The sequence below is a fragment of the Phaeodactylum tricornutum genome, genomic scaffold, assembly GCF_000150955.2.
Source record: "Phaeodactylum tricornutum CCAP 1055/1 PHATR_bd_35x35 genomic scaffold, whole genome shotgun sequence".
NCBI classification, from domain to species: Eukaryota; Bacillariophyta; class Bacillariophyceae; order Surirellales; family Neidiaceae; genus Phaeodactylum; species Phaeodactylum tricornutum.
Genome location: NW_002238039.1, coordinates 11,343 through 31,064, shown reverse-complemented (window position 1 = coordinate 31,064; position 19,722 = coordinate 11,343). Strand labels below are relative to the sequence as shown.

Sequence of the window (19,722 nt, the reverse complement as noted above, 5' to 3'; positions counted from 1 at the left end):
AGACAGCCAACAAGCTTAGGGGCTTGAATAAAGTCAAGGTTCTCACTGCTCACAATTGCTGCGGCGTTTTCGACTAGAGGCCGGGATGTGATGCTGGGAGACACTAAAAGGGGACTCCGCTCCAGAATACGCTCCCTCAATGCGCTCGTGAGTGGCGTATCTTGAGAGTCTTTCCCAACAACTTCAAAACGGCGAGAGACAGATTTAGATATATACTTTGAACCCAACCCGACGTAGAAGTCTTCAAGATCGGATTCGTGGGGAGCTCGCTTGACTGGAAACATCCGTCCAAAAAACGAGTTATCTACAATATATATGCTTTCTGCAGCAGCCAACTCGCACTTGGCTACTTCCGAAGAATCCGAGCAGTTCTTTCCCTCTGATGTTTCCAGTAAGTAGGCTAATAAAAACGGTGACTTCCGAATCTGAGGAGTGACCCGAGAAAAAGGTGGATCGGCAGCAATTCGCCGTAGCAAGCTTCGGTACTTCTTTTCACTACCAAGAGTATCGAATACAGATCTTGGCGAGAGCAGCATTATCTGAAACAGATCTCTCGTACTAGCCTCCTGCTTCACTACGGGGCAAAGACGGATAAGAGTAAGCTAAGAAAATGAAAAAGAATGATCGAGCAATCCAGAGATATTGACGTACCCCCAGCAGTGGCGAGGAATGGGCTAAAGTCGACAACCTGAAACAATTCTTCCGTTAATGCGTCGGGCGTTCCTTCCTCTCTACGAAAGAACACTTGGTCTACCTTAAACCAGGAAATAGATCCCTTCACCTGACACGGGATAAAGGGTTCTGTACGTAGTGCAATCATTTGAGTCGAATTGAAGTCCGAGCTTCGATGTGACAAGTACCGAAAAATACTTTTAAAGGCATCTTCCGTCTTTGTGGCAAGTTCTGTTTTACCATCAATACCAACCTTCGACGCTTGATCTCGAGCTTGTACAACGAGCATCATCAGTTGCGTGAGAAGAAGTTCAGTTTCAGGCTCTGGTGTGCACTGAAACGCTTGCCCATAGCGATCTCGTGAGCTGCCAAGTTTTGGATCGATGATAGGGAAGCCCATAACATTGCACGCTTCATCCGAAAAACATGAAAGTGGGGAATGGATCTCCGTTGTGGCTGCATCTGAATACAACACCGATCCTACCGTGCATGGTAGAATGCGAAGCTGGCGCTTACGAGCAGGCGGTATCCTGCAATACTCCTTGTAGTATGCGCCATTTGGTCCGAGTCGGTCGCAAAGATATTCCAAGTACTTAATGCGCTCCGACCCCTCTTTCACCTCACTCACAACGTAGTCGAGTATCGTAGATAGCGGCGGCCTGCTTTTCATTCCAAGCTTGACAAGAAACTGCCCGTTCCGAGACCCCTCAGCAATCTCAACCTCTGATGGCCACTGAAATATTTTGACAAATGATAGTTTTCGTATGTCGTCCGAGGGTAGATAGAGTTCTGACGGCGCGTACGTATTTAAATTGTTTTCTGCCGGAAGATACTTTGTTGTCACGAGCTTGGAAAAGTCCTCCTTTGTCAAGGTAGCAGTCCGCAAGTATTCAATCAGCGGCTTCGGGTCGTTTCTCCATGCCAGCTTGTCCAAATTTGTAAAAAGAATATCAATCGACAAGCTTTTCCGCACACCTAGCGTCAATAAGAACTCTTCACTGATGCCGGCAAGTTTAAGGGAATGTCCAACCTTGTGAAAGGATCCAATTCCTTCAAAGGCTTTCAATTCGGCCGAATACAGATACAGTTCAGATGGTTTCTCAGCAGCAAACTCGCTATGTTGGTCGTTGTCAATTGGAATCGACCGCTTATTGTAGAGGAGACCTTTACAAAACTTTCCAAAGACAGAGCGTTCGTTCGGGTAGCGCTGCATCCAATTCTGGTGTAAAATAGAGAGAATCTCTACCCTTTCTTTCTCTTGGCTGCGGTTCCCATCAGTCATACAGGTTGTATTGCAAATGTAGTCGGCCCAAATTTCGATGGGCAGTGGTCCAAACCAGCCTCTGAGCGAGACGTCGGTTACTACCGCCAGCCCCAACCTGTCTTGTAATGAAGATGGGATCACTGTCTCCGGTAGTGGCAACTTTCGGCCTGATAAAAAAGAGTCCGCACCAACGAAAAAAAGAAGATTGCGCATCAGCACAATAGACCGCCCCGCGGATGTTTTGTCCTTGGTATCAGTCAGTAGGTTTTCGTTAAATCTTATGGCATCTTTTAAGGCCAGACTTTTGGTAGCGGTCGCGTTAGGATCAACACGGCTGTATTTGGTCCACCACGTGACGAGTTTCACAGCTTTCTCCTCGTCCAAAATTGAGCCCTCCAGGTTGAGTAGCAAGTCATCGACCTGCAATGTTTGACATTCTGCAATAACATTGTGGTAGTCCCGGGCGTTATCAAAAACATCTCGACGAATGACGTTGTCCCGTACGAAGCCTTCAATTCCTTGATGCGGCAGTCGAGCAACATCCCCTCGAACAACTCCAGTACGCGTCAATACGGGAGGGGTCAAGTTTGGCATGCAACGCGAAAAGCCCTGAGCAATAGTGGTACCAACCATGTAGTCTGGCGTCGACTGTTGTGGACAAAATGACTGCATCAACAAAATGGCTTGCCGTTCCTCTTTGCAAAGCGGACGATGATCGGGTGGATTGAGCAGTTCTGAACCGTCTCCCATCATCTTTTCTACGGTTTTAACTGCCGAGGCAATGGATTTCTTAGCATTCCTGCGGCACGAAGCAAAGAAGAAGACTTTAGGCACGTCTTGCTGATGCGAATAACGAAATACTTCAAGAAACTACTCACTTTGCCATGAACCGAGCAAATCCCATGATACCCCTCGCCTTGTTCATTTCAGACGTGGGGTCAGAGTTGTCATCGCATGCTTTGTCGTGTTGCTTCTCAACGGGTATACGTGAGACACCGTGTGCCGCGGCCGTCGCAGCTTCAGCTTCCAGCTTGTTCTCCAACGCATCTCGATCAGACGCAGTTCGCTGCCAATCCGAATCTAGCAATGCAAAGGAATGATCCAAGGAAAGGCGCATAACAATCCCGGCAAATTCCAGGAGCTCTGTGTTAAAAATTCTCAGCGTCGGATCCTGCAAATCCATCGCTTCCCGTTCGACTGTTGGTACAAAAGGTGCAGCAAGATGAGCTGCCAGGCCAGTCGTTTGGGAAGTCCGAAAGCCGATGAAAATCCGACCAGCGCCGGGTTGTGGGGCAAAAGATCGCGTGACACGTTCAGCAGGATTGAGAGGTCGGGATTGTATTTCATCTGCGTTCAAAAAGAATTCCACCAGAACTTGTTTGGGAGGCTTCTTCTTCGTGACGCGTTCCATTCGTCGTGCCATATCCGCAGGAAGCTTGGTATTGGCTGTAGCGGAAACAATACGAGCGTCAGTCATGGATACGTCACCATCCAGCTGAACGGTTACACGGTAGACGCTTTCGTAAATGGACTGGTCCCGCTGCCCAAGGAAGAAGATGCCTCGCGGGGAGCTTGTGACAACACTATCACTACTGCTTGTCCACCACGAGGACAAGCTTCGTTTGGGCGTCGACACAAGCCGCGGCTCCTGAACCAAGTTTTTGACTACCAAGAGACGTTCTTCATTGTTGACAAAGACCCGGAGCTCTTTCAAACTCTTGGTAAATGTGAGACTAGCGCACAGGAACTCGCCAAATTCAGCCAAATCAGGCAACGGGTAAGGATCACGAGATGGCAAGACGAACGACGTCCATGGCGTGGCTTTCGCCTTGCTGGGAGCTGACTTGGTCCAGAGTGCATCCCCTTTCCAGACAAAAGCTAGTGCCTCTGTTCCGGAGATCACGAGTGGCTCTTCGCAAATACTAAACATGGTGTACGCGCCAACACCTGTTGAGCAACGAGAGTGCAGTAACGCATGTGAGACTCGGTCTTACCTGATTAAGAGTAAATCACCCGTCAGTAGCTCGAAGTATCCTTTGCCTTTTACATACCGAACGCCCCTACTTTCGACACATCCGGATTTCCTTCGGCAATCTTTCTCAATCGCGACCAATCTTGCGTTCGAAACGGCATTCCATTGTTGCGATAAACAACTTGTTCCACTATGTTACCGTCTTTACTGGTGGAAAAGTATATTTCGGCCGTCGTCGCATCGGCATCGTTGCTATTTTGTAAGAGCTCTCTGTATACGGCTCCCGCCGACGCGTACCGAGCGAGAATCTTGTCGATCAAGGCTCTTTGATTGACTTCGACGCGGTCATCTCGCCCGGTTTCGTCGACGGTCGCACGAATGTCCTTGTAGAGATCCGCCATCGGAGAAACCTAGGTTGGCAGCTCCTGCGTGTAGGGCAAAAAGATGAAGAAGAGGAGAACCACAAATACTGCTGTGTCGTTGACGCTTGTCTTTCGAGTCGAGATGGGCTCTTCCTCTATCGTCGTACTCAAGAAGTGAAGAGAACAAAACGAAGCCCAACCCATAGGAAACGGCAAATGTCGTAGCTTTATTCTTTACTCACATTCAACGCGGGACTGCAGGGGCAACGAAGGGAATTGGTACGTGGCTTATTTTATTGACAGTGAGTTAAGAAAGAATCAGTTGTAATATAGACAATTATAGTTCTAATTTCTTTGACTTTTGCCCTCCAGTTCGCCAGATTGTAGGTCCCGCAAATCATTGCTTGAGCGTACTGTACAAAAGCGTCGGGCCTTTGGGAATAAATTATACCCGATTCGTCTACAGTCGCAAAATGATACTCGTTTGGCTCAGCAGGTCCAACATCAAAACTCTTTGGGCATCAATAATTCTTCTTCAAAGGCACCATCCCCGTCAATCGAAGGTTCATGCCATCCATCCGATGACACCAAACCAATGTCCCCGTTCAATCGCTGGGCCAATTCTTCCTCCAAGCCGGCCACCATCACGGTCAAAACCATACGAGCATTGTAGGCGCCCTTCTCACCCGGTCGCTGCAGCTCGTAAATGACACCGAGCGTCAAAGCCATGCCGAACACAATAAACGAAAGATACCAGGCTTGCACTATCAGGATACGCATTCCACCAATGGTCTGGGATCCAGCGCCCAATAATGGAAACGTGCATAGCACAATCCCGCCCAATACCCACAGCAAGGTCATGTGCAATGCCGGCAACTTGCGTTGTAACGCCCCCAGTCGAAAGGCACGTGCCTGGCGCAAAGAACGCACGGTTTGATAGATAATGGACGGTTCGCCCACACTAGTCAAGTACAGAATATCTTCGAGTGGATCGTCACAGGGTCGAGCGCTAATGAGTTCAGCGGGCTCTTTATCGTTGAAGCGCGTCAAATCTTCCTTGACGTAGCGATCTATACATGCCATGATACGGCTGTATAGTGTTTCTCGACCCCGACAAACTAAACTGACTTGTTCTACGAGCGATTTCGCTATTGTGACCTCTTGAAAGAGAGCTAAATAGATCTTTTCTTGCTGCTGGTACATAAAGTAATAGGTTTGTCCGACGAGAAGGGCAAAGACAAGACCTGAGGTTGTTAGAATATTCTGAATATACTGTGAAGCATCTTGTGATATAACCGCAAAAACGCCGGAATCGTCAATAACGTTTGCGAGTGCCATAGACATGGGAGGATAAGAAAGATTGGCAACAATTGCCAGCGCGAGGGCTGGAAAGCCTACGCGTAGAATCGAAACGAGTTGGACAAAGTCTGTTAGCTGCGATGGATCTTCGTCCGCTTTTGCAATTTTTAACGCCATCTTTTCCCAAACGTTCTCCGCTCGAAAGGGGAGTGATTCGGCACCCTTGGGCCTAATTGTTTCGGGAGGAGTGACTGTCGGCAACAGCGACATCTGTGCGCCGACCTCAGCTGAACTTGTTCGCCATGATCTTGGCTGCTTCACTTTCCGGTGTTGCAACGAGAAGGGCCGGAAGCCAAACAATGTCGACACGGTTAGAGAAAGGACGAAAACAGATGAGGAGAGATACTGTCGCCGCCGCATGATAACTGATAACACAGGACTCTTGATGAAGTGTGTGTTCTTTAAGGAATGCTGTGACGAAAGGAAAGCCTATCAATATCAGTGCCGCAAGCCTTTTGTTGGTCCGAAAGCAGGCGCGGATCGATGGGAAGATATTGATGGATTGTACCTGTCGTCTTGTCATGTGTTTTGTTCAACTGTCACAAATTCGATCATGCAAGGCATTTTGCATTGCATCAATCTAACGTTAGCGGCGTGACAGGAGGTCGTACGGCGGCCAGTCGCCCAACTACCTACTTTCAGTCGACTACCATCCCAGCGCAAAGGAAAAAACTTGTCGGCATTTCCCTTGCGGGACCATTGTAATAACCTAGTTCACGGACAAAGCAATCTCTCTACCCTTTTACCAATATAGCTGCACCCAATGAAGGGGGGGGGGGGACCCTTTCAATTGTTAGGTCACCCGTCGCAGGCTCTGTCCATCGAAAGTAAATGTCTGTCCTGGTGTCTCCGGGTGCTCTCTGGATACCACGCCGGCGTTCCAAATCCCACTCCAACTCTCCAGCTAGTACCGCTATTGGTAGCTCTAGATTCAGTAGCCCTGCCCTGTATGTTCGTTCTCTAATCACAAAGTTTACTCTCATGGAAAAAAGAATATCCGACCGAAAACCCACCAGGGAGAGCGAGCACGCTCACAATCCCGTCACGGTCAGTCTCTATCACTGTCACTCTTCGACCGATCGAGCACGCTCACACTCACAATCAATCACATCACTCACATCACTCACTGTCAATTCAGTACCAGTACTCTGTTGATGGTGATATTATTTGTGGCGTCGTCCGATATTATTCATTGACTGTGAAACACAAAGGCGCAGTTGATGTAAGATAGCTGAACCGACAATCCAGCAGTAATTACTGTCACTGTCCGTGCAATCAAAAAATCTCCCCCAACCCAAGGAAAGACGACGTATCAGCATCCACTCGCCTTTCACATAGATAGAAAGTCATCGCCCGCAATGGCGACTATTTCTAGCTGGAACTGTGCAGAACACTTGCCAGTGTTGCCAACACGCACTACGGCATGTTTTCCTTCTACGCAAGAGCACTGTGACAGAGACGATGCCGGAATGGGCGGAATTGACGGAGAGGAAGAGTTCTCCGTTTGCAGTACGAGTACAACGACAGTGAGGGCGTCGAACGTCTCCGAGGAGCGTCGGAAGGTAAGTTAGATATTTAGTGTTCTAGTCATGTGTGTCATGCATGATGTATGTTGACAGTGAATGGTGTGTGATGTTTACAGTAAGTTGTTTGATGTGTTCCGGTAACTCTAAGGTATCCATGGTGTGTGGGTACAAAGGAGTATGTTATGTACTGGGCTCGGTTTGTGCGTGTCCGTGTGTGTTGCGGGATTTTTCCCGTAGGCAATGGGAGGGAATTGCTCCCGCCTACCTGGTACTGCTACTGGTACTCGTACTCGTATATGTGGATTGCGCGGGTGATTTGTTAACGATATATTGCCAGGCAGCCTAGTATGGATTTGTTTGTTGTGGGCTGTGGTTGGCTCCTTTGTGTCGCAAGGTGAACTTTGATTTTGTGAGGGCACGAAGTCTCGTTTGCCAAATTTGCCCGTTTGGCACGAATATCTGTGTTGCTGCGGAATCATTGTTTTGGCTTGAGTGTGTTGTGTCGTAAGTTGGATGGTCTGGTACTTTTGCTAACTGTGTGTATGCCTCACAGCTGTCGTCCTGTTGTGTAGCTCTTATTGACCATGTCCGAACATGAAGATATCCTTTGTGACGCGGATGCTGCCTTTACTCGCTTGCAGGTTCCTCCATTTGTTGTTGAACAGTTCTTTTATATGATCAGCAACGACGACGGCGAAGTGGCTTTGCAGCCATTGGCACTTTTTCTTGATTTTCAGGTGTCCTTGGGACGAATGCTTGTGGACGAGCGCGACGAGGCAGTTGAACACGGGCGCAGGGTTGTGTTACTTCCCGTGGACGCAGTGCGTGTGTACTGGAGCAATTATCGCCTCCCTGTGCGACGCACTGTTGTGCCAAATATACTGGCAGGTATTGACACCAAGGGATCAGATGAGATCTCAAGTCTTTCTGGTAATGGCAATGGTAGTGGTATTGCTGGTTTGCAGGCTGGGGATAGCAAGACAAATGCAACAAATGCTGGCGTCGCAGTCCAGGTTGCCAATGCGAAGGAGACAAAGGAGGAAAAGAGCACTGACATTGAGGATGTTGAGCTATCCATGGAAGAGAATAGCAATACGGTATTGACAAGCAGTGTGGGATCCCCAATGGAGGAATCTAGTGGCAGATTGGTTCGGGTCTCCAGGGCTGCAGTTGCAAATGCTGTTGTGGTTGATGTTGCAGAAGAGGGGTCCTCCATGGACAAAGGGACTCCAAACTCGGTGCAAATGGAAGACGCGAGCAGTGGTAGTGTGGGAGGAGCCAACACTAGTAGAACTGATAATGTTGTGGATGCTGTTGCAGAAGAGGGGTCCTCCATGGATGAAGGGACTCCAAACTCAGTGGAAATGGAAGACACAAGCAGTGTTAGTGTGGCTCACTACCAATGCTGATAATGTCAGTGGTGGTGTAGAGGGTGAGATAGTAAGTATTGTTTCTTCTCCTATTGATGCATCAAAAGATACACATGTACTGTCTAATTTGGGGCTAGCCAAGTTGTACAAACCTAGAGTCGTAATTCGAGTAATTAAAAAGCATCCTCTGGCGGCCCGTTCATCCATGCGAGTGGCATTACGTAATCCGGAATCATCATGGGATGTCGAAAAACGTTTGGCAAATGCCAATCCGCCGAAAAAGCCCGGTCGTATACAAAAATCTCTTCCCGAGGGACCCGCTCCACTACAATCCATTCGTCAGCGTCACCAACTTCGTCAGCATCCGATCTCTCCTCGACCCGGTTATCGCGAGCGCTCCCAACTTGCATTGCCACTACGTACAGCGTTACAGAGGGGTTGCTTTCGTCGTTGGCAACAGAATCATCCGCTTCCGATTTGTACTGTTTCCTCTCAAGCACGTTGCAGTACACCCTTTCGTGTCCTTGTCGGAGGACGGGTAACCATTCAAACGTCCCAGCTTGCGTTACACGGTAGCTGTCCCGACACATGGTCACAACATTGGGAGGATACGGATTGGACTCCAGCTCTTCCATCGTACGCAACACCATGTTAGAATCACCGCGCTCGTCTTTACCAATCAGGTCCTTCCACTCTGAAGTATGTTGGTACCGTTCCGCGTCGGGGACAGGTTGCCATTGTTCCACGTGAGTCTGCCAAGCTTGTTCCCACTCGGGACCGTAGTCCATGAAGACTTCTTCGCCCTCGGAAATATCACGCAAAGCCACGTACTCGAAGCTTAGGCCAATCTTTTCGACGGTTTCCGACAAGAAAATGGGGTCTTGTTCCAGCCAGGATGGGACGTGAGCGATCAAGGATTTGTCCGGCCACCGCACCTGTACGTTGGCACGCCCGCTAGTTGTACTACCGTGATTGATATAGTTTACCATTCCGCCGTAGGGTGTAAGTATGACGGTTGAATTGCGATGGGCAAAGCTGTAGTTGAGGACAAGATCGTAATTGGTGCGCGGTGTCGTGCCGTTCTCACCGTCGATGTCTACGTTCCCAACGTGATGATCGTGTTCGCTGGGAGGATAAGTGATACGTAAAACTTCGCGCCCGTGCAGTCCAATATGAATGAGCGGGGCGTAGCCGACTACGCTTCCGGCCGGGAGATTACGGGTAGCAAAAGCCCCGCGTCCGGCTTGGGGTAGTGTGGAGCGACCTGGTCGCAGATGATCCTGACAGTAGCCGTGTTCGTCTAACCAGGCTAGATCACGGATCGACTGTTCCCGAATGAACTGTCGTGCAACGGAGGACTCGCCGCTAACATTGTCAGTTGTCGTATCAGTGTGTTTGCGGTGTGTGACGGCTTTGTGGATAGCCCGTTCGACGTCGGCCCAGGGAACGTTGCGAGGCAGATTAGAAAAAGGCTGATTGGGCAGGGGAAAGTCCTTGACAAAAGCAAAGAGCGCTTCCTTGACGTCGGGAGTGAGCGCATCGGCGTCACGGTGCGACTGCACAAATTCGTACAAATCGTTCTGCAAGAAGTCTTCGGTCACGTCGAGGACTTCATCGAGTGTGACTTGCACTCCCGGAATGGACGGTACCCAGTAGTCCCCGTAGGAGGCGAACAGCTCGGCGCCGGGGGCAATATCGGTGACGGCGGTAGTAAGCGCGCTGTGGTAGGGCGAAAAGGCACCGGTACCGGGATCCCGCGATCGGTGCAAGCCAGCGGTATCGTAGGTGGATCCGTGCGTGCTCTCAATGTTGTTCATGTCGAGTACCGAGTTGACAGTGCAGCCAACGCCCGGCACAAAGACGGCGCGGTTGTCGATGCGGTTGCGATCGGTGTAGGTTTCCAAATCGGCGACTTCGCCTTCCCAGATGTAGCGATCCCAGAGTGTACCGTCGGCAACCCCTTCGACGTGCTCGCCCCATTCGCGGAAGAGCAGCGGAATGGCGATTTCTGGAAAGTTGACAACGTCGTCCGTCCGGAGTGCCTTGCCCGTGTAGATTCCCAGGTTCGTGTCTTTACCCAAAGTACTCAGCACGCAATACCGTTGTCGTGTTCTGGTATTTGCATGCGTTTTCGACGCCTTTAACTATTGAGGCAAAGCTTTTCATAGAATTCTGGCGGCTCAAAGCAAAGAAGAAGACATTAGAAACGTCTTGCTGATGCGAATAACGGAATACTTCAAGAAACTACTCACTTTGCCATAAACCGAGCAAATCCGATGATACGCCTCGCCTTCTTCATTTCAAGCGAAGGGTCGGAGTTGTCATCGCATGCTTTGTCGTGTTGCTTCTCAACAGGTATACGTGAGACACCATGTGCCGCGGCCGCGGCAGCTTCGACTTCCAGCTTGCCCTCCAACGCATCTCGATCGGACGCAGTTCGTTGCAAACCGAACGAATGATCCAAAGAATGGCGCATGACGATCCCGACAAATTGCGGAAGTTCTTTATTAAATGTTTTCAGCGTCTGATCCTGCAAATCTATGCTTCCCGTTCGACTGCAGGTACAAAAGGTGCCGCAAGAAAATTCGCCAGGTCAGTTGTTCGAAATGTCCGAAAGCCGATGAAGGTCCGACCAGCGCCGGGTTGTGGGACAACCGATCGCGTGATCCGTTCAGCTGGATGAAAATGTCGGGATTGTATTTCATCTGCTTTCACTGTCAACAAGAATTTCACCAGATTTTGGTTGGGAGGTTCCTTCTTCGTGACGTAATCCGTACGTCGTGCCATATCCGTGAGACCTTCACTTCTTATTGGAAACAATGCGAGCGTCAGTCATGGATATAACACCGTTTAGCTGAACAGTTACACGGTAGATGCTTTCGTATCCGTGCCGCAAGCCTTTCGTTGGTCCGAAAGCAGGCACGGATCGATAGGAAGATAGTGATGGTTTGTACCTGTTGTCGTGTCATGTTTTTTCTTCGACTGTTGTCGGCATTGCCCTTGCGGGTCCATCGCAATAACCTAGTTCACAGGCAAAGTAATCTTTCTACTCCTTTATTAGTATAGATGCACCCAATGAGGGGGAAGGGGCCCATTTCAATTGGTCGGTCACGTCGCAGGCTCCGGTCCGTCAACCTAACGCAATCACTGGAAACATGCTTTCGATTCAAGGATTCGCAGGTCTTACATTATTCCATCCGCTTCGAAGCAGAGGTATCCATTTCTGAGCGATGTCGTGTTACTTATTAACAAATTTAGGTGACAGAAGTGGAGAGACTTTTCATATGTATACGAATTCATGTTTCGTCATACGTGGACAACTCTTCCTTATGACCCAAGCGACGGATGAACCTAACCAAGAAACCCAAGTGTCGCGGTACATTAGTCAAGGTCAATATGTGAAAGGAGCCTGAATCAAAAAGGGTTCACGAAAGCAGCATTTACATTTCAAAAGGGAATAGAACGAATCTCTCTACACAGAATTACGTGAGATTGGCAAGAACTCCAATTCTAACATTGGATCTCACCACATTCATTTTCATACGTCAAGTCCCACGGATTTAGTATGGTTTCCAACAAGCAGGAAACAGTATAGATTATACGCGCAATGTAAACTATAATCTAGTGATTGAATGCACTCAAACGTTAGATTGTCGTAAACGCCCTAGTAAGTGGTGCAATACTACTGCTAAAGCAACATGCTTCCGCTGCGCAGACACAGCAAGCAATACCCATGGTCAGCACTAGATCAGTCAGGGTACAACCCCCCTCAGAGGGAGGTCCCGTCGGAGCCGACGATCCGTCCGTAGGAGATCCACCTCCTTCAGACGACGATGGCGAAGACGACGACGACGCAGGAACGGAACCCAGCAACGGCTCCAGTCTTCCAGCACAAGTCATTCGCGTCCATCAAACTCCACGCTTTTCCATCTCACCCAGTCTCTCGCAGGGACGTCGGGCGATATTGGACTACAGCATTCCGAAGATCGCGAAGCTTTATGTTTCGGCAACGAAGCCGCTCTCGAAAACTGAATTCGACATCAAGGCAGGTGCTCTCACACCTCTACTTTCGAGCCTGGCACTCAGGGCTCGAGAGCACGGACGGCATGGACACGGAAGTAACGGAATTCTCAAAATTCCAAATAACATCACTATTCCGAACGGCGCCAGCAAGTTGCTCATCAAGGAATACGGTCAAATCTCCCTTCCCCACATCCGCAACTATGTCGGTACATTTGCGAACACCGAAACTCGCGAAGTCCAAGATGATGAGGCACTCTACCAGTGCTTGAAAGTATCGCTCACGCACGAAGCAATGGCGAAAATCGATCTCTACGAAACTGAATGGACGGTTGCAGGTGAGCCATCTGGAGTCGCAATGCTCAAGGTAATCATTCGACAAGCATACATTGATACGAATGCGACGACAATGCATGTGTGCACGAAACTTAGCAAGCTTGACTCATACATGGAGTCTCTCGCGGAACACAATGTTACTCTTTTCAATGAGTATGTTTATGAGCAGCTCCACGCTCTGACAGCTCGCGGCGAACAAACTCTTGATTTACTTCCGAATCTTTTCAAAGGATACGAAGCGGCCAAGGATACGCAATTTTTGGAATACATCCGCAAGAAGAAAGCCGAATTTGAGGAGGGAACAGTCTTTTTGGAGCCGGAAATTTTAATGTCGCAAGCATCTATCAAATATCGAACTTTGGTGGAGAAAGGAGAGTGGGATGCCCCATCCGAAAGCGAAGCGAAGATTCTAGCTCTAACTACCCAAGTCAAGGAACTTCAGGCAAAGAAGTCAGAGAAACCTAAGTCTAAAGCTAAGGGTGACTCAAAAGGGAAGAAGAAGAAAGGGAAGAAATCCGATAAACCGAAAACGGACAAGTATGCTTCACTAAAGAAGCCAAGCGCGTCGGAACCTCACACGAAGACTTTTGATGGAGACAAGATTAAGTTCTGTACTAACCACCAAGCTTGGGGCATGCATTTGGCAAGCGAATGCAAGGGATACGGACTCGAAAAGGATTCCAATGGAAAACCAATTCCAAAAGGATCTGAACCTAATGCCACAGACAAGAAAGGCCCGCCCTCAAAGTTGCATGCCGCAATCATGCTGTTATGGTACACTACCTTGCGGCATGTCCCTCGGACAGTTTCCACTTGGTAAGGAAAGTCTAAGTGTGAGCCAATCCGATGGACGCAGCGGTTACGTGTCCCATATGGAGTTTGTGTCGGCCTTATTGCGCAAATATACCGTATTTGAGTTACCCTGTTGTGGTTTACCTCCTTGCGACATGTCTTGTGGAAATTATTCACTAAACACGGATGTCGCAAGTGTGAATCAAAACTATGCACATGGAGTTAAGGAGGCACGCACAGAAATGATATTAAAGCCTTGTTCCGTGGCCACGTGGACTCACAATAATCGAAGCGTTTGTACAATTGCTATGTTTCCGGAGCCGCATGTGCTTAGTCTCCACTTGTCGGTTTACACGACCAAAATGGACTGGGATATAATTGGAACATCGAAAATACGATTGAAGCAATAAAGGGGCTATCACAAGACACATGGTGGGACTGAAGAAGGACAGCTACTCACCATAGGTGTTGTGCATGGGACTCATAGTTCTGGAGGTATATATACATGTGGGAGAAAGATTGTCTATTGAGATTATGGAAGTTGTGGAAGATCAATGATGCGCTGGCACTTTGTGGGATTGTTCACTGGACTGAACAACAGATTGACTAGTTTGTAGCATGTAATTTTCCACTCATTGTTTTAGAAATTCTTTGATCCAAATATTGCATTATAGCATAGGTCCTCGCATCCGCTGTCTAACCCGTGGGGAGCGTCGTCAGCGAGTGAGTTTTACAGTCCCTAAGCTTGCTTAGGTGTATCGCAGGTCGTTCGTCATAACGCCCACCTTTGTTTACCACACACTGTCATAACAGCGATCCGTCCTCGGTTGTGCTTTGGTAGTACTCCGTAACAGATTAACAGTCTTGACAGCACGTCAAACCACTGCTGCCCATTGCACAGTTGTTTGTGGTAAACACATCTTGAGGTCTTCGCTCAAGACGGTTTCCAAACTTCGTACTTGGTGTACATTGGTTGGTTACTAACTGCTGACATCTTTTGTTTGTTACATCAAGTGTCAGAGGTGCCACCTTAAGTGGGGTATTTATCGGCTTGTGTAACGCATTGGTTGGAAGCTGCTACCCTACTTCCTCACGGTAACTGGTATTGAGAACCCACTGGTACAGCTTCAGGGTTTGTCAATAAGTTTCTGTGGCCTCCCTACTTCCTCGAAATCACTGGTGTTGAGAGCCCCTTGGAGTCTTCAGGGTTTGACGACAAGTTGTTTCGTGACGTCGGGTTGCTATAGTTGGGTGAGGTAGAAATACCAATAGGCTCAAGGACTCCAACCCTGATTCCGGTTGGGACGGGCTTACGACCCGGCTTAAAATAGTACAGGGGGACTATCAAACGCCCGACACTTCGTGTTTGCGTGTGTGCGGAACGGACACTGCCTACGGAGGCAGGGCAAGGGACCCAATCCCATAAGTGGTTCTTTTTTCGCTTTGAGAACCGCAAGAACCTTTCTTATTGGTTTGGCTACCCAACCCATCATGTTAGCAAGCACTGGACAAATGACCAGCAGCACTGTCTTCTCGCATTTTTTGGATAAAGTTTTCTCAATTCCCCAAGGGCATCCGATTCGGCTTAGCTTTGCTCAGCAAGGGTATGATACCGTGGAAGACCTTCTCGGTATTTGTGAGAATGAACTTGGTACCTTTGGGTATGTTCCTCCAACAAGCTTGGACACCAATGACAACCCCCAGTGGACCCCATTGCTCATGGCACACCGACAGATCCTTCGCCATTTTCTACGTTGGCAGGCCTCACTTAAACGGAAAAAGGGAAGTTCTTTAGACGATTCTGAGCTCGTTGAGTTGACCAGTAGTGACTTTGCCTTCTATAAACGGTCGGCACTTGGCCAAGTTTCAAGTGTATTGACCACTGCAACATCTTCTTCGAGCGCCCCGGGCATACCTAACAAACCTCGGTCGGTTTTTAACGGACAGAAGAAGCCTGTTTATTGTAAAGAAGATGCAACTACCCTGTCTGTCAACAACACCAACGCAATCACGTACTGTTCGAGTGTACATTCTGCATTGAGATCCGGAGCAACCAACCTTGACCTTATGCCACAGGATGGGGAGAGTATTCCTAAACCCATCAGCTTTGTCAAGCCCCTTGGAACTGAAACCAACAATTCCTGTGCCTTTAAGGGTTTACCTGGTTTCACTCCTGACAACCTCATTGGAAAAACTTTTCTAACCGACAGTCAGGATGATGGGGAGCTATTTCGTGAACGGCAAACTTTCCCAACTGATACTCAGGATGATGGGGAGCAACTGTGTGAATGCAATACAGGAAAATTTCTGGAATGTGATAAACCATCTGATGAAAAAATTTTGGAGGGACTTGTAATCAGTGATGACAAGTATGATGAAACTCTAGTTTGCAACGAAGTTCTAGACAATCACGAAACCAATCTAGATGAAAAGTTGCAAGACACAGATGGACCGTGGTGTTTTGAGGGCATTGTTGCATGCAAAGGACCTTTCCCCTCTTCACACATGTCAGAAATCTACGAAAGTTCTAGATACCATGTGTTTGATTGGGGACCTAGCTACAGATTGCTAGATGCCATACAGGTCAACAACCTTGAAATATGTGCTACCTATGCTAAACACCAAGATCTACTAGACACATTGGGAGGGAATCATTCCGACTGGTTTGCAACTAGAGTTGAAGAGTTTCAAGGACTTCTTGACCAAGATTGTCTGAGGTGCTTTAAACATTCCCCTGTCTTCAAATCTGAGTGCCAACTCCCTCATGACCCTAACAAAGCTGTAGCTATTGACAAGTCAAATGGAAATAGCAACTGGCAGGATGATAAGAGCTTTGAAAGGGGCAAGCTTTGTGAGCATAACATTTTTATTGCGAAACAGGAGGATCTGGTGCACAGCAACCAAGTCTCAAACGCACCGGAAGAGTACAAGAATATCCTCATCCATATGGTCTACAATGTCAAGCATGACGGAAGGCACATTTCTCACGACATGATAACAGTGCATTCCGTGACAGGAGTTCTTTGTCTCATCAACATACGGCATAACTCATTGTCCTACCCGCAAGTTTGCAAGGCAATCCCAGATGATGTTACCTATGCTCTGAAGATCCTAAGTGGTGAGATCCTTAGTGGTGAGAACAAAGATGATGTGCTCAGCAAGTTTTGGAATTTTCTACAAATGTGGCCACTTGTCAACCTTCTCCTGTTTGGGAAGGGGGACAAATCAAATTGTGAGGCAAGGACATCTATAGCATCAAGACAGGCCGATGGGGAGTGTTACGGTACACTACCTTGCGGCATGTCCCTCGGACAGTTTCCACTTGGTAAGGAAAGTCTAAGTGTGAGCCAATCCGATGGACGCAGCGGTTACGTGTCCCATATGGAGTTTGTGTCGGCCTTATTGCGCAAATATACCGTATTTGAGTTACCCTGTTGTGGTTTACCTCCTTGCGACATGTCTTGTGGAAATTATTCACTAAACACGGATGTCGCAAGTGTGAATCAAAACTATGCACATGGAGTTAAGGAGGCACGCACAGAAATGATATTAAAGCCTTGTTCCGTGGCCACGTGGACTCACAATAATCGAAGCGTTTGTACAATTGCTATGTTTCCGGAGCCGCATGTGCTTAGTCTCCACTTGTCGGTTTACACGACCAAAATGGACTGGGATATAATTGGAACATCGAAAATACGATTGAAGCAATAAAGGGGCTATCACAAGACACATGGTGGGACTGAAGAAGGACAGCTACTCACCATAGGTGTTGTGCATGGGACTCATAGTTCTGGAGGTATATATACATGTGGGAGAAAGATTGTCTATTGAGATTATGGAAGTTGTGGAAGATCAATGATGCGCTGGCACTTTGTGGGATTGTTCACTGGACTGAACAACAGATTGACTAGTTTGTAGCATGTAATTTTCCACTCATTGTTTTAGAAATTCTTTGATCCAAATATTGCATTATAGCATAGGTCCTCGCATCCGCTGTCTAACCCGTGGGGAGCGTCGTCAGCGAGTGAGTTTTACAGTCCCTAAGCTTGCTTAGGTGTATCGCAGGTCGTTCGTCATAACGCCCACCTTTGTTTACCACACACTGTCATAACAGCGATCCGTCCTCGGTTGTGCTTTGGTAGTACTCCGTAACACATGCGGATGAGCAAGGCCCTAACAACCAAAATCGAGAAGGCCAAGACCAAAGAATGACGTGAGTGTCCATGTTGTCGAGAGATGCATGGACCACTGAATCTAATACTCAAGGTAATGTCCTGGATCATCATGTCCATCTGGGACACGGTACGAAGTAGAGTGTTAATGACGGTGGTCATATATAGTTATCTATCTTTATATGACTTGCCTGATCCAAACTCCTACCCACCAGCCTACCAACCAAAACCAAAATGGTTCAAGCGACTCAAGCAAAGCTGGAAACCTATTGGCAAGTGGTTGTACACAAAGGTAATAGGGATAGGCAACCGCATTGAGTCGATCAAAACGATACGCAAACATTGTTTGACAGGTTGCTACATACAACCGACGGTTCCAAAGCCTCGGTTCAATCTACCAAGGGCAGTCGCCATGGCAACATTGGTGTCACTAAGTGCCAACACACATGCCAGAGCAGCTCATCGCGTCGGTTTTGACACCGATTCGAGACAAATTCACGTTGACAATTGTGCTACTCGAAGCATAACCAATGTCAAATCCGATTGCGTTGGTCCCATGAAACCAATTATGCGAAAGGTAAAGGGCATTGGCGGCGTACAAGTCACAAACATGTTTGAAGTGACAATTGAATGGACAATTGAAGATGATCACGGGAAACTTCACAAAATTCGACTTCCAAAGTCGTTCCTGATTCCATTGTCACCAACTCGGCTCCTGTCACCGCAACATTGGTCCCAAACATCAAGGGACATTCGACCTCTGCCAAGGGGCACATGATGCATCACATACGATGATTGTATTGTACTTGAGTGGGAGCAACGCAAACACCGGCGAACCATTTTGCTGGGTGCTAGAAGGAGTAACGTTGCAACGTTCACAACCGCTTCTGGATACAAGAAGTTCAATGCTTTTTGTACAGAGTGTTCAGTCGGCGACGACACATTCAATTCCGAACCACTCATACTTAACTCTTCCACCGCATCCAACAGCGAGGAGGGGGACAATGATGATCTCAATGATCAACAAGAGGTTCACGTAAAATTCGACGACAAAATCGAAGACTTCACCGGCCCATATGGAGAGCTCCGAAACGGACCACTATCTACCAATTTTTCACTAGACGGCCCAGCTCAAACTGGAGATGCCGACGGTACGGACCCAGTAACCACCGTTATAGAGGACGAAGGAGATGTAGAGACACAAGGCAACCCATCAGCTTTGTTTCTGAGATGGCATCATTGACTTGGTCACGCTTCAATGACCAAGATCCGCATGCTTGCCAAAGTTGGACTGTTACCGGCATCGCTCAAGGAGTGTCAAATTCCATTATGTACTAGTTGCCTATACGGCAAAGCCACTCGAAGGCCCTGGCGGACTAATGAGTCATCAAAAGATTCAGCAAGACCCATTCAAAAGGTTTCCGGGCCAGGACAGTGCATATCGGTGGACCAATTGGTATCAACAACACCAGGTTACATTGCACAGCTTCGTGGCAAACCCACGTTAAAGCGATACCACGCTGCTACAATATATGTTGATCATTACTCTTGGCTCAGCTACGTTCATATTCAAAAGGGGACTTCAGCTGAAGAGACAATAGTCGCAAAACAATCATTTGAGTGGTACGCCCGTATGCACGGAGTAACTGTCAAGCATTATCATGCAGACAACGGCATTTTTGCTGACAACAAGTTTCGTGAGGAAGTGAGAGAGAGCAAACAAACGTTATCCTTTTGCGGAGTCAATGCACACTTTCAGAACGGAATTGCGGAACGACAAATCCGCGAGCTACAAGATCATGCCTGAACAATGCTTATCCACGCAACGAAACGCTGGCCCGACGCAATAGACTCACATCTATGGCCGTATGCACTAC

At 48.1% G+C, this 19,722-nt stretch overlaps 5 protein-coding genes across 5 annotated transcripts; 2 read left to right on the top strand and 3 right to left on the bottom strand.

Moving 5' to 3' along the window:
* Positions 1 to 4: 4 nt before the first annotated feature.
* Positions 5 to 4,309, bottom strand: PHATRDRAFT_bd1500 (predicted protein; the record flags this gene model as incomplete). Its single annotated transcript, XM_002176422.1, has 4 exons — positions 5 to 574; positions 652 to 2,735; positions 2,815 to 3,883; positions 3,988 to 4,309. Coding segments are annotated over 4 exons (4,045 nt in total), but the record flags the coding sequence as incomplete, so codon positions are not given.
* A 465-nt stretch (positions 4,310 to 4,774) lies between these two features.
* PHATRDRAFT_bd1499 (predicted protein) lies at positions 4,775 to 5,989 on the bottom strand (the record flags this gene model as incomplete). Its single annotated transcript, XM_002176421.1, has 1 exon — positions 4,775 to 5,989. One exon carries the CDS (start codon positions 5,987 to 5,989, stop codon positions 4,775 to 4,777), a length of 1,215 nt encoding a protein of 404 aa, XP_002176457.1.
* A 1,750-nt stretch (positions 5,990 to 7,739) lies between these two features.
* PHATRDRAFT_bd1498 (predicted protein) lies at positions 7,740 to 8,564 on the top strand (the record flags this gene model as incomplete). Its single annotated transcript, XM_002176426.1, has 1 exon — positions 7,740 to 8,564. One exon carries the CDS (start codon positions 7,740 to 7,742, stop codon positions 8,562 to 8,564), a length of 825 nt encoding a protein of 274 aa, XP_002176462.1.
* A 100-nt stretch (positions 8,565 to 8,664) lies between these two features.
* Positions 8,665 to 11,001, bottom strand: PHATRDRAFT_bd1764 (predicted protein; the record flags this gene model as incomplete). The annotated part of the gene is made up of 2 exons (XM_002176420.1): positions 8,665 to 10,637; positions 10,778 to 11,001. The coding sequence occupies 2 exons, from the start codon at positions 10,999 to 11,001 to the stop codon at positions 8,699 to 8,701; spliced, it is 2,163 nt and encodes a 720-aa protein (XP_002176456.1). The 3' UTR covers positions 8,665 to 8,698.
* Positions 11,002 to 12,258: 1,257 nt separating this feature from the next.
* Positions 12,259 to 17,885, top strand: PHATRDRAFT_bd1101 (predicted protein; the record flags this gene model as incomplete). The annotated part of the gene is made up of 2 exons (XM_002176425.2): positions 12,259 to 13,646; positions 17,831 to 17,885. 2 exons carry the CDS (start codon positions 12,259 to 12,261, stop codon positions 17,883 to 17,885), a joined length of 1,443 nt encoding a protein of 480 aa, XP_002176461.1.
* Positions 17,886 to 19,722: the final 1,837 nt, after the last annotated feature.